This window comes from Musca domestica, unplaced genomic scaffold (genome assembly GCF_030504385.1).
Source record: "Musca domestica strain aabys unplaced genomic scaffold, Musca_domestica.polishedcontigs.V.1.1 34, whole genome shotgun sequence".
In the NCBI taxonomy this organism is placed as follows: Eukaryota; Metazoa; Arthropoda; class Insecta; order Diptera; family Muscidae; genus Musca; species Musca domestica.
In genome coordinates, this window is record NW_026712313.1 from 1720485 (window position 1) to 1734943 (window position 14459).

At 32.7% G+C, this 14459-nt stretch overlaps 1 protein-coding gene across 1 annotated transcript; it reads left to right on the plus strand.

Annotated features, from left to right (window-relative positions):
• The first annotated feature begins 1539 nt into the window (after positions 1-1539).
• On the plus strand, positions 1540-3588 carry LOC131803842 (putative inorganic phosphate cotransporter). The gene is made up of 2 exons (XM_059125599.1): positions 1540-1920; positions 1992-3588. The coding sequence occupies exons 1-2, from the start codon at positions 1552-1554 to the stop codon at positions 2163-2165; spliced, it is 543 nt and encodes a 180-aa protein (XP_058981582.1). The 5' UTR covers positions 1540-1551; the 3' UTR covers positions 2166-3588.
• Positions 3589-14459: the final 10871 nt, after the last annotated feature.

Sequence of the window (14459 nt, forward strand, 5' to 3'; positions counted from 1 at the left end):
AAGAAAAAATATATATTTTTAAAAATACCACAAAAAATATAAATATTTTTAAAAAATACAGGCCTCTGTGAGATCTTGAAATAATGTTTAAAAAAATCCACGTTGATGATAATTCTTGAAAAAGAATATTAAAAAAAATCCACGTTGATGATAATTCTTGAAAAAAATATTCAAAAAGCTTTTTAAAAATTATTTTAAGTGAAAGTACTCTATAAAATCAACTGTTATGATAATTTTTGAAAAAAAAAAAGCTTTTTAAAAATTATTTTAAGTGAAAGTACTCTATAAAATCAACTGTTATGATAATTTTTGAAAAAAAAAAAGCTTTTTAAAAATTATTTTAAGTGAAAGTACTCTATAAAATCAACTGTTATGATAATTTTTGAAAAAAAAAATATTTCTATAAATTACACTCTGTGCTACACAAAAAATATTTACGAGGAAAATCTGACAGCCTATGAAAATACAGGTTGAGATAAAAAACCGCAGCCAACTTCAGACTGCTGTCATTTCTAAGCCAATCTTTCGACAGCTGTTAAAATTATTCCAGTGACAGCTCATTATGTTATTTACAAGTGTACAAAAGCATTTTCGTGAGAATTTTCCACAAAAAAACATTATTCGTGATGGAATTCAAGCGTGATAGTGTGATTTCTTTATTCCATTAGGCAAATATTGAAAAATGAGCTCGGGGTAAAGCCATTGAAATTCCAAAAATTGCAAGAACTTACACCGCAACAGAACAGAAAATAGACTCGAAAGACCTAAAGAGTTGCTTCGCTTGGCCGAAAGTGGTGAACTGCCGAATTTGGTTTTCTCCAATGAGAAAACATTCGTTGTCCAGCAGTTTGTAAACAAGCAAAATGATCGTGTTTACTTACCAAAGAGGTCTGCTGTAAATATGCACCTTCGGTTGGCAACCAGAACTCAAGCGCCGGCCATGGTGATGGTGTGGGCCGCTATAATAGCCGATGATCGCTCTCCACTCGTATTAATCGACCGTGGCATCAGAATAAATACCGAATATTATCGCGAAAAAAATTCTGGAGGATGTATTAAAGCCTTGGGCACGCAATCTTTTCTTGCGCGCAGACCTTGGACATTCCAACAGGACTCAGCACCATCGCACTCAGCACACGCCACCCAAGAATGGTTACAAAATGAGGTTCCTCTCTTCATTTCCAGCGTACAATGGCCACCTGAATCTCCGGATACCAATCGGTTGGACTATTGTGTCTGGAGTATTTTGAAAAGCAAGGTTGGTGCTAAAAAAATACTAAAGTGTCGATCACCTCAAACAAGCGCTTCGCTGGGTATGGCCCAAAATACTTCAGAGCAACATTCGGATAGCGTTTGACAGTTTCATTTGGCCGTTTGAAGGCCATAATTCGTGCCAAAGGTGACCAATTCTAACAAATCTAAACTTATTCTAAAATTTGATGCCATTTTCGACATTTTTGCTTCCATTCAATAAAATTTAAAATAAATGTAAAAACTATGGCGTTGGACTTTGTTGCAGATTTTTATCTCACTCTGTATACCCCAGCCTGAATGATGACACTTCTTCTTCAGGTCCCAAACATTTTCCCGACTCTCCACATTAAACATATTTTCGCCAAAAAACCTTCCAAAAATGTCACATTATTTTTAATTTTGTTGAAATTTTTTCTCTTTTTAGCTCTCACCACTCCCGGTCTGTTGATGATTGCCCAGGTCTTTTTGGGTACTGAGGCAGCATGGTCGGTGACAATTTTCACATTGGCTCTGTTTGCTCATGGTGCTGTGACGCCCGGTTATTTGGGTAATGGTTTGGATATTGCACCCAACTTCAGTGGTACCATTTTTGGTTTGGCCAATACCTTATCCTCCTTTGGTGGTTTCCTGTCCACATGGATGGTTGGCGCTCTGACCTATGAAGATGTAAGACAAAAATATTCCTCTATTCTAGAAATAGAACAAAAACAAAAAATTCATTTTATTATCCATTTTAGAAATGCTATCATCAATGGCAAATTGTGTTTTGGATCTTGGCCATTACCTATATCTCGGGTGCTGTGGTTTATCTAATTCTGGGCACTGGCGAATTACAACCTTGGAATAATCCACCAGAGCGCAAAAAAGTTTCAGATGTGCACAACGAGGAGGGTGTACCACTGAAAAATTAATTAAACCCTACAACAGTACCGTGAATACAAATTAGTGATAAGTTTCATTTTTTTTGTCATATTGAGAGCGTGTATTTTTTCTTTGTTCTTTGCCATTTTCTTTTAATTTCTTATGTATTATACATCAAACAAACAAATTAATTATAGTTTAGCAAAGTTTTAGATGGTATGGAGTAAGTGAACATAGTAATTCATGCAGGGTGCTCTATTCTAATGAAACAATTAAACAAAAATATGTGTATACTATAGTTAATTAATGTATGTATGTGTATGTATTTATTAGCCACAATTATTGCTACTATATTATGTATATGTACTGTGCTGTTTAAGTTTTAAGGGTTCAAAATTGTTTGAATTCAATGAATCTACTTTTGTAAAAGAAAAGTATAACCTTGGTGGGAAATAATCTTCAATGTATTTTGTAAAGTTAATTTGCATTTGATTTTGATTGATTTACGTGGTTGGAATAATTTTGATAAGGTCGGATTTCATTAAGTATGAGGGCTCGATATTGGAGAAGAACTCAAGGCCAGTTCATGTATGTGGAAAAAAAGAAATGCGAAAAAAGTCCTTTTTATGAGTGGTTTTAACATTTATTTTATATTTATTCAATTAAAAAAATCAAAAATTAAAACAAACACCTATAGATTTTTTTTCAATTAAATTTTATTTTTTTATATTAATTTGATTGAAATCAACACGTAAATAATTGGTTTTCTTATTTATTTCGACGTACATCAACAATTTCTAAATATTTTGCCCCATTTCTGGAATTTTCTTTGATCGACCTGCATTTAAAATTATTCCAACGTGGGAAGTCTTAATATGAACTTTGAATTTATTTCCTATCCTTATATTATGCACAGTACATTTATTATTTGCTTATATAAACAAATTAATTCATATTCATAGTAAATATTAAAAAAATCTCTGTCTTTCGAGAAATCCCACCTTAGAAAATATGCAAAATGTTAATAAAATTCCCAAACTTGCCCAAATCTTTTTTAGATTTTACAAATAATTAAAGAAATATAATTTACACATTAATAGAAAGACATTATTATTTTTTAGTTAGAATTATTTTATAATATACATTTTTCTTAATTTTCCAAATATTATTTTTCACATATTTAAGGCTTCCAAAATTTAATATTTTTTATATATAAAATAGAACATGTTTTTATTTAAGGGGAATTAATATAACCCAGGTATATTTTTGTGGTATATGCATGAGTTAAAATAACATTGTTCTTAAAAGAAATAAATTGTCAATTCAGGAGATTCAATTATTGGATAATTTATAGAAATTATTTAGTAAAGAAAATTCTTAGGATATACTCCAAAATGTTTCGGATTTTATACAAATAGCTTAATTAGAACACCAATTCATCTGTTTATAACGGGTTTTCAAAAAAAATAATAATAATAATTAGCATTTTTTAATTATACAGCTTTAAATTTAATAAATTAATTTATTTACAACCAATTCGAAATATTTTGTGCAGCCCTTACAATTTATTATTATTATTAGCTTATTTTAACTCATACCTTATTAAATATACCTTGGATGGAACTTGAATATTGAAAATAATTTGTAATTTTCTAAATATTTTTATTTAAAAATTTGCCAAAAATTGGGTTTATATGTTTTGTCAAATAGCAAATAGAAGGAAAATTAAAAAAAAAATAAATATCAATATCTTTGGTCAAATAGGAAATTTAATGCCAATTTAATTTTTTTTATTTTTTTTCATAACCCCACTTTTATTTTATTCTAGTTCCGCTTATTTTCCCCCCTTTCCCCCCAGCCAAAAGGGATATTATCATTATCATTTTTTATTTTACAGTATTGAAACATATTTATTTTGTTTTAATAGCTGTTTTTCTGTTTTACAATATAAAACCTATGTTTTAATATAAAATCTTACATTTTTATATATAAGATAATTACCATTTTAATAAAAAAAAAATATTTTTTCTGTGTATACGTTTAATTTTATAATATGTTTTAAATAATCATCACTTAGTTTTTGTAAGATATGTGAAATAGAGTAATAGATACAAATAGCTCTGTTGTAATGCTAAATTAAAATTAATAAAAATTATTTTAAATAAAAAAACATTGCAAATTGACATTAAAAAATAATGAGCAAGAGATAAGACTAGCTTGAAAGTGCTGCCATTTGGTAAAATTTTTTAATGAAAAACATTGCAAATTGTTCAAAAAAATAAGAAAAAAAAGTCATAGACTAGATTTAAAGCAAGTCTTCGAGATTTTTGAATTATAGCATATTTAGTTCAAAACAAGTAAAAAAGCTGAAACTTCGGCCGGACCGGACTTTGAATACCCTCCGCCATTTGGAAAGAATTTGGTAATTTCAAAAATAAAAAATCCGTTAAAAATTCAGTTAAAATCTTAAAAATACCGAATATAGCCATTATATTGGTGTCTATACGACGACGTGGACCTGCATAGGATACTTTTGTCATAAGCCATTTCAATACTCAAATGCGAAACTTGAAAAAAAGTCGGTGAATAATGTAGTTAAAATGATCAAAATACGGAATATAGGTAGGTACCATGGGGCTATACCAAAATCATAGCATGTAGTATCCATTGCGAACTTCATATACCGAATTTGAAATAATTCCACTGAATAATGTCGCTAAAATCATCAAAATACCGAATATCGGGAGGTGCCGTTATATGGGGGCTATGCGAAGGCGTGAACCAGCACGGATAATTTTCTGTCATAGGCTGTAGTATCCATTATGAACTTCATATACCAAATTTGAAATAATTCCGGTGAATATTGTCGCTAAAATCATCAAAATACCGAATATCCGGAGGTACATTTATATGGGGGCTATACCAAAACGGGGACCTGCATGGCCCATTTTCAATACCTGCGGACATAATATACATTTGACCTAAATTTTATCAACATACTTCATTTCGTTCGGAGGCTAGAGTGATTTTCACAGGCGGACGAACATCGCTAAATCGACATAGAATTTTATGCTGATCAAGAATATATGTACTTTGTGGTTTCTAAAATGTTATATCACCCATACTATGGCGGAGGGTATTAAAAGTTGTTATTAGATCTGTAAAATTTGCTATATGTCAGATTATCATCCTACATTAAATACATTTTGCAAGGATATTTCTACTTTTAAGATTTCAAAATACCAAATTACCACTTCGGCTGGGATATGTGACCTGTTTCCGAAAGGTGACATTTTATTAAAAGTACTAAAATACGCTTGAAGAGGTCGCTTGAAAATAGAGGTTGAAACCATCAAAATATCAAGCTGGATGTTCATATCAAATACGGTGATTTGACCCCACCAGTCAGGAATGTATGTGCTTAATGGGGTCTGCGGTGAATATTTGGATATCTTCAATTTAATAACATCTGGAGGCTCATCATTTTTAGAATTATAGAATTGTTATTACATCAACAAAGCCAAGAAAGGATTTGTAGCGACAACGATTCAGGATGTTTTTTTTAGTAGCCGTTTTGGAAACGGTCCCATTAATTTCTCAGAGATGAAAAAAAAAAAATCGTAGAAACCGATCATTTTCCCAGTCCCCCTGATATTGATAAAAAAAGCCTGCTTGGCCAGGGCTTATTTTAATTTTATTATAATTGTTTATTATAATTTTTTATTAAAATTTTTCAATAAAAATAAAATAAAAAAAAATATAATAAAAGTTTTATTTATTTAAAATGAAGAAAGTAGAGAGAAATAGGGTGGTAAGTACTTCGATAAACACATACGAGGCAAATTTGTTGATGACGTCACGATTAAGTTGAAAAATGGTTTTCTTGAAATACACGAAAATACCAGGCGCCCAGAATTCAATAGCAGGGCTATTTGTCGAAAAATAAAAAAATCTAAAAATTTTTGGTCTGGCAACACCATGTAATCAAAATTTAATTTGCGCCTGAAAGTATGCTTTGGATTTTGACAATTATGTTTGGGAATTGCCAGATCAAAATACTGAAATGGCAATGCCGTAAAATACGAAAAATTATATGCGCCTGAAAGTATGCTCTGAATTTTGATTTTTAAACACGGAGTTGCCAGACCAATTTTTTTACTTGTTTTTTTAACAAGCTACTTGCTATTTGATTCTGGGCTCCTGGTATTTTAGGGAAATTTGAACAAAATCGGAATGTGAATCGATTTTGGCCATGTTTAAAAAAAAGAATTTCCGAACTCTACCTCAATTATTTTATTACAATAGATAATTTATGCTGGTCAAGAATATATGCACTTTATGGAGTCTACAATTGTTATTTCGATGATTTTTGAGCTCATATACATTCTACACTGTGCTTCAAAAAATTGTTCAAAATAAAAATCGGAATTATTAATGCTAGTGATTAAACGAACGAAATCTGTTAAGCACAAAATACCGAGACGTCTTTGTATTATTTTTATACCCTCCACCATACATAGTATGGAGGGTATATTAAGTTCGTCATTCCGTTTGTAACGCTTCGAAATAATAATGTTAGACATAACAAAGTACATATATTCTTGATCAGCGAATAATTCTAAGACGATTTAGCTCTGCCCGTACGTCTGTTGTAATCACTCCAGAGACAAAACGAATAAGGATAGGAAGCTAAATTTCTGACAGATCATATTCGGTATTTTGATGAGCAAGCACTTTACCCCATGGAAGAGAAATGTGCATGTATGTCCACGATATCGTATAGCCCACATACAACGGTACCTCACGATATTCGATATTTTGACGATTATAGCGACATTACTCACCGGAGTTATTTCAAATTTCCTATTTAGAATTCGTAATGGGTACTACAGCCTATGGCAAAAAACTGCGTATGCAGGCACACGTTTTCGTATTGGCCCCATATATCAGTACCTCCCTATATTCGGCAATTAGACGATTTTAGATACAATATTCACCGAAATTGTTTGAAATTTCGTATTTGAAGTTCCTAATAGGTACTACTACCTGTGTCAGAAAATTGTCTATGGTTCAGGTTTACGTATTGCCTCGATATAACGGCCACATTTTTTCACGGATTTGTCTGAAATATTATTCACCGGATCTTTTTTTTTGGAATTTTGTATTTGAATATTGTAATGGCGTATGACAAAAGTTGCCTATGCAGGTCCTCGTCTTCGTATAGACCCCAATAGAACGGCTATATTCGGTATTTTTAAGATTTTAACAAAATTTTCTTACGGTTTTTTTTTTGAAAATTTCTTGATTTTTTTGAAAATTTTCAAATTTCTTCCAATTGGTGGAGGGTATTCAAAGTTCGGACCGACCGAACTTACTACTTTTTTACTTCTTTTTATTTGTCTTTCCATAAAACCATTTTGTTTTGCATGGCGACATCTTGAGGTGAATAGCATATCAACATATGATAATACAATTTCTCATGTTAGTTGAGTCACCCTATTCTTGGTAATTTCAAGAATTACCCTGTGTCAGTACTGGTTGAAGAATTAACTATAAGAGAGAACAGTTTGAAAATCTTTCAATTAAGTGACAAACTAACCTGTGCTTTTAAAACAGTAAAATCACAGGGCGATTCTCCAAGGTGATAGGGTAATTCAAATAAATTGATGGGTACACAGCTTAGCTTCTTGAATCAGCTTTAGTAAAGACACAATCCATAAAGATTTAAATTTCCATTTCATTTCGGTGTGTAATTAATATGTTCTTCCTATTTACACACAAATTAAACTGATCCTATAACGCAAAATATATTGAGAGCATTGAAGGGTGTGATCCGTGGAATCATTTAATTGGAACAGGACAAATATTTCTATCGTTCACAAAGAGAAAAAACTTTAAGTATAATTAATTTGGACTAAAAAAGTGGTTAAGGGCTTCAGAATACCTAAGAGCCTACCCGGTTGAAAATTTAAGATAAACCTTTAAGATATGCGACTGGGTCAAGCTTAAGATTTTATAATAATGAATAGCAATGACTATATTAAAATGGAAGCATCAACCACAATTCAGACTTGTACTACCCATTTGGTGCACAACTAACTTGAAATTGCATAAAGATATATATTAGAGCTATATCCAAATCTGAACCGATCTCGAAAAAAATTGGCAAATGTATTACTGAACTATGTTTGATATATTTCCCCGAATATCGTTGTTACGGAGTGCATACTACGGCTGTGGAGAACATATATAAAAAATCGAATGAACAATATAAATGGCAGCTATAGCTATATCTGAACCGATTTTTATCAAATTTGACATACTTGTTTCTATACTCAATTTGGCCGAAAGTGCAAAATTCCATCCCGATTGGGTTAAAATTAAACGTTTTGTGCACCATTAAAGGAAAATCGGACGACGATATATATGGGAGCTGTATCCAAACCTGAACCGATCTCGATATAATTTAGCATAGGTATTTATGAGCTGGCCCGAATATCGTTGTTGCAGAGTGCATATTACGGCTTCTGACGACAAAAATTAAACAAATCGGATGAGTAATATACGTGGGAGCTACAGCTTTATCTGAACCGATTTCAATCAAATTTGATATACTTATTTTCAGGTCTAATTTGGTCGTATGTGCACAATATTTGGGCTGATATTACACAATAAAAAATGGGAGCTATATCTAAATTTTGAAGGACTATCTCTAAATGATTTGTGCAAAATTTCAAGTGGATCGGGTAGTAAATTCGACCTGTACTTTGTTTACAAGAATACATGGACAGACGGACGGAAATGCATTAATCGACTAAGAACGTGATTCTATGCAGATCCTCCTTTTGCCTGTTGCAAACAAATGCTCAAAGACATAATACCCTGACTACCTTGTGGTGTAGGGTATAATTAGGAAAGATTATCTGATAACGTTTTTTTTTTTTTGAAATTCCACCACCATTTGGAACGAATTTGAAAATTATCAAAAAAAAAAAAAAAAAAAAAAAAAAAAAAAAAAAAAATTAAATAAATAAAATCCGTTAAAAATTCTGTTAAAATCTTAAAAATACGGAATGTAGCCGTTATATGGGGGTCTATACGACGACGTGGACCAGCATAGGCAACTTCTGTCATAAGCCATTACAATATTTTAAAGCTAAAATCATTAAAATACCGAATGTAGGGAGGTGTCATTATATGAGGGCTATACCAAAACGTGCATCTACATAGATAATCTCCTGTCATAGGTTGTAGTATCAAATTTGAAACATTTCCGGTGAATAATGTCGCTTAAATCATCAAAATACCGAAAATAGGGAGATACCATTATATTTTTAAATACCAAAAGTCCTGCATACATTACTTCATTTCGTTCGGAAGCTAGAGTGATTTCCACAGACGGACGGGCATCGCTAAATCGACATAGAATTTTATGCTGAATATCAGGAATATATATATACTGTGGTCTTAAATGTATATTTCGAGGTGTTACAAACGTAATATACCCTCCATACTATGGTGAAGGGTATACAAATATTCGTATTATTGAAGCAAACTTTGGAGAAGGCATATTTAACATATTTATGTTATAACAAGTAAGCAAAGGCTACAGTCGAGCGGGGCCGACCGTTGAATACCCTACAACACTATAATAAACGATACAGTTTATATAGGCGAGATACTCGAAAGAATTCCACAAGATATTGTGACAAATAATAAAAGAAAACCATCAGGTTTCGTTCTATAACTTTCGAATAATAGCAACTTAAACTAATTTGCTCATTTCCAATTTATTGGTAGATGTTGCACTTAAATGGTCTTCCTAGATCTGGAACCAATATTTCCCAAAGACTTATAATCTCTCAGAAGTGGCAAAAGATTAACTTTTATTATTGGTTTTTGACTAAAACGCATCTATATGAGATACAGACATTTGACTATATTCTTCAACGAAATCAGCGTTAACGAAATATTCAGAAGTGCGTCTTTCCTGTATTTGTGAATTGTCCAAAAAGTCACTGGAATGGACATTTTCGTATTTTGTCTACAAAAGTTGGCAAACTATTTCACACATTGAATATTTTTGGGTGGCCATCCCAAACTGCTTGGCTTTTGCAATGTCCGGTAACCCCCATTCAAATGTGCGTGAGGATCGGGCGATAATTACGACCTGCTGACTATTTTGCAGTTTTTTGGTCCATTTCAACCCCTAAATATATTGCGATCATCTCCAAAAAGAGTAGGCTTCTATTCTGACCCTCATCTTATCACCATGCAAAATTTCGTAAGGATCGGGCCATAAATGAGATCTGTATATGATATCCTGATATCCTAACTACTACTACCTATACTATCCTAACCTACTACCTATATTTTACCCGCTAAATATTATCCGATTATCACCCAAATTAGTAGGCTTCTTCCCCGCCCTAAACTCTATCTACATGCGAAATTTCGCGTCCATTGGTCTATAATTGCGACCTGTATAGCTACTGCAAAATCCGACATTTTTTCAGTAATTGGACCATTTCAACCCCTAAACATTTGGCAATCATCTCAAAAGCAATAGGGTTCTATTCTGGCCCAAGCCCCACCTACATTCTAAATTTCGTGAAGATCGGGCCATAATTGCGATCTGTAGAGTGATTACAAATTAACATGGACAGACGGACAGACGGACGGACGGACATACATAGCTAGATCGACTCAGCTCGGCGAGCTAGGAAGATCCATATATACTTTCCTATGTGGGAAACCAATATTTCGAGGTGTTACATAATTTTTGGCCCAATCAAACTTATAATACCCCCAACACATAGTGTTGTAGGGTATAAAAAAAATTACCAAAAGGTTATCAATTTGGCACAACCTACACCTAGCGGCACCTGTCGAACGTAGGGATTATTACGATATTAGATGTATTTTCCAAACGAATAGGATTAACTATGGAATCTCTAGCTCTCTCCCTTAAAAGAGTGTAACCTAAAATCCCAATTTAAGCATTTTTTTTTTGATTGCAGTCATATTCAACAATCGAATCGGCAGTAATTTGAAAATTCGTAATCCCACTAGCCAAGAATTCACTTGGCAAAAATCCTTAAATTTTAATCGTAAACCTTTAATTTTTTTTGGTTCTTTCATCTACATATATATGTATGCTAATAGATACACATAAAGCCCCCAATAAAATCCAACCAAATGTAAATTAACAACACAAACCCGAAATTCATACTAACTTCATACTAAAGCAATATAACTTTCCAACCAACTAACTATACATACATACGCAAATTCTCGCAGACACGTTTTGCCTTTGATTCACTATTTGAATATATTTGAATACATTCTGACATCTCAAAGACAAAAAGAAACTTTATTTCTCTTTTTTTGGGAGGGCGAACTCAAACATTAGATGTATTCAACATTGCCATGGGTGATGTATTAACCCATGCGAGACGAGCATTACACTTCTAGCATCCACCCACATGACGTACATCTACAAAGAAAACACGCACACACACACACATTTTCACATAAATTGCAAAAGTTTTATGTTAACTAACACTACCAAGCAGTCGAATACAACCACAAGTAGATGTCTACGAAAAAACAACGACACAAAAATCTACATATTTGTCATTAATGCTAAATATCTCGGTGTGTCCTCCTACTTCTTTGTATTCTCTTTCCCATTCAGGATTTCGTTACAAAGTTTCATGCAAAACAATAACAACAACAACGACAAAGGCAAAACTATCACAGGGCAAAATTTGCCTCCAGCCATCCAATCATTTTCATCCCCCATAAAAAAAGTTCGGTCGTCCATCTTCATAGTGTCGTTCTTTATGACGACGAGGACGGGGACAATGACGACGATGATGATGAAACTATAAAAGTGGACTTAGGAACACATTCATCTTAATAATTATGGGCTTAAAACCCTAAATGGAATGATGGACACCAAAACTCATCAGAATTCGTGTTTTTTTTTTTTTTTTTTTTGTTTTGTTTACTTCGTAGGCAAACGAGAACGTGTGCGGTAACTAGCGTGTGTCGGATGCTGCCGTTTTTGCATATGTACACACACACATATGTAGGTATGTTAGTATGCACGTGTGTAGAGCAGTGGAGTGGAAGGAGAATATTATTATAAGCCAATGTCAAAAATGTACACAATTTCTTTTTTGCCTACAATGTACGGGAAAGGGAAATCTACATGAAATATCAAGGTAAGTAAGAATTGGGGGAAAGTAGTTTTTGGGTTATATGGAAAATATTTACAGGGTAAGATGAAAAAAACTGGAACAAAGTCAAATGCCATAATTTTTACATTTTTTTTTTAATTTTATTGAATGAAAGCAAAAAATTTCGGAAATAGCATCTAAGTTTAGAATAAGTTTAGATTTGTTCGACTTGGTCACCTTTGATACGAATTATGGCCTTCAAACGGCCAATGAAACCGTCACACGCTGCCGGAATGTTGCTTTGCGGTATTTTGGCCCATTTGCTTGAGGTGATCGACACTTTGGTATTTTTTTGTACCTACCTTGTTTTTCAAAATACTCCAGACACAATAGTCCAACGGATTCGTATCCGGAGATTCAGGTGGCCATTGTACGCTGGAAATGAAGAGAGGAACCTCATTTTGTAACCATTCTTGGGTGGCGCGTGCTGAGTGCGATGGTGCTGAGTCCTGTTGGAATGTCCAAGGTCTGCGCGCAAGAAAAGATTGCGTGCCCAAGGCTTTAATACATCCTCCAGAATTCTTTTCGCGATAATATTCGGTATTTATTCTGATGCCACGGTCGATTAATACGAGTGGAGAGCGACCATCGGCTATTATGGCGGCCCACACCATCACCATGGCCGGCGCTTGAGTTCTGGTGGCCAACCGAAGGTGCATATTTACAGCAGACCTCTTTGGCAAGTAAACACGATCATTTTGCTTGTTTACAAACTGCTGGACAACGAATGTTTTCTCATCGGAGAAAACCAAATTCGGCAGTTCACCACTTTCGGCCAAGCGAAGCAACTCTTTAGCTCTTTCGAGTCTATTTTCTGTTCTGTTGCGGTGTAAGTTCTTGCAATTTTTGGAATTTCAATGGCTTTACCCCGAGCTCACTTTTCAATATTTGCCTAATGGAATAAAGAAATCACACTATCACGCTTGAATTCCATCACGAATAATGTTTTTTTCTGGAAAATTCTCACGAAAATGCTTTTGTACACTTGTAAATAACATAATGAGCTGTCACTGGAAGAATTTTAACAGCTGTCGAAAGATTGGCTTAGAAATGACAGCAGTCTGAAGTTGGCTGCGGTTTTTTATCTCAACCTGTATTTTCATAGGCTGTCAGATTTTCCTCGTAAATATTTTTTGTGTAGCACAGAGTGTAATTTATAGAAATATTTTTTTTTTTCAAAAATTATCATAACAGTTGATTTTATAGAGTACTTTCACTTAAAATAATTTTTAAAAAGCTTTTTGAATATTTTTTTTCAAGAATTATCATCAACGTGGATTTTTTTTAATATTCTTTTTCAAGTATTATCATCAACGTGGATTTTTTTAAACATTATTTCAAGATCTCACAGAGGCCTGTATTTTTTAAAAATATTTATATTTTTTGTGGTATTTTTAAAAATATATTTTTTTTCTTAATATTTGTTTCAAGACCTAACAGAGGTGTGGATTTTTTAAAAATATTTTTTCAACGACGGTCTTCTTCAAGGGCTATTATTAGCGTGGATTGTACAAAATAATTTTTTCAAGGACTATTTTAAACGAAGATTTTTTTTAAATATTTTTTTAGAGTGATTTTTTAAAAATATTTTGTTTTTCAAACATATTTTTTCAAAGGACTATCATCAACGTGGATTTTTTAAAAATATTTTTTTTAAGAACTGTCATCAACGTGGGTTTTTGAAAAATATTTTTTAAAGAACTGTCATCAACGTTGGTTTTTGAAAAATATTTTTTAAAGAACTGTCATCAACGTGGGTTTTTGAAAAATATTTTTTCAAGGTCTAACCAATACGTGGATTAGTTAAAAATTATTTTTTCAAGGACTAACCAATACGTGGATTTGTTAAAAATTATTTTTTCAAGGACTAACCAATACGTGGATTTGTTAAAAATTATTTTTTCAAGGACTAACCAATACGTGGATTTGTTAAAAATTATTTTTTCAAGGACTAACCAATACGTGGATTTGTTAAAAATTATTTTTTCAAGGACTAACCAATACGTGGATTTGTTAAAAATTATTTTTTCAAGGACTAACCAATACGTGGATTTGTTAAGAATTATTTTTTCAAGGACTAACCAATATGTGGATTTGTTA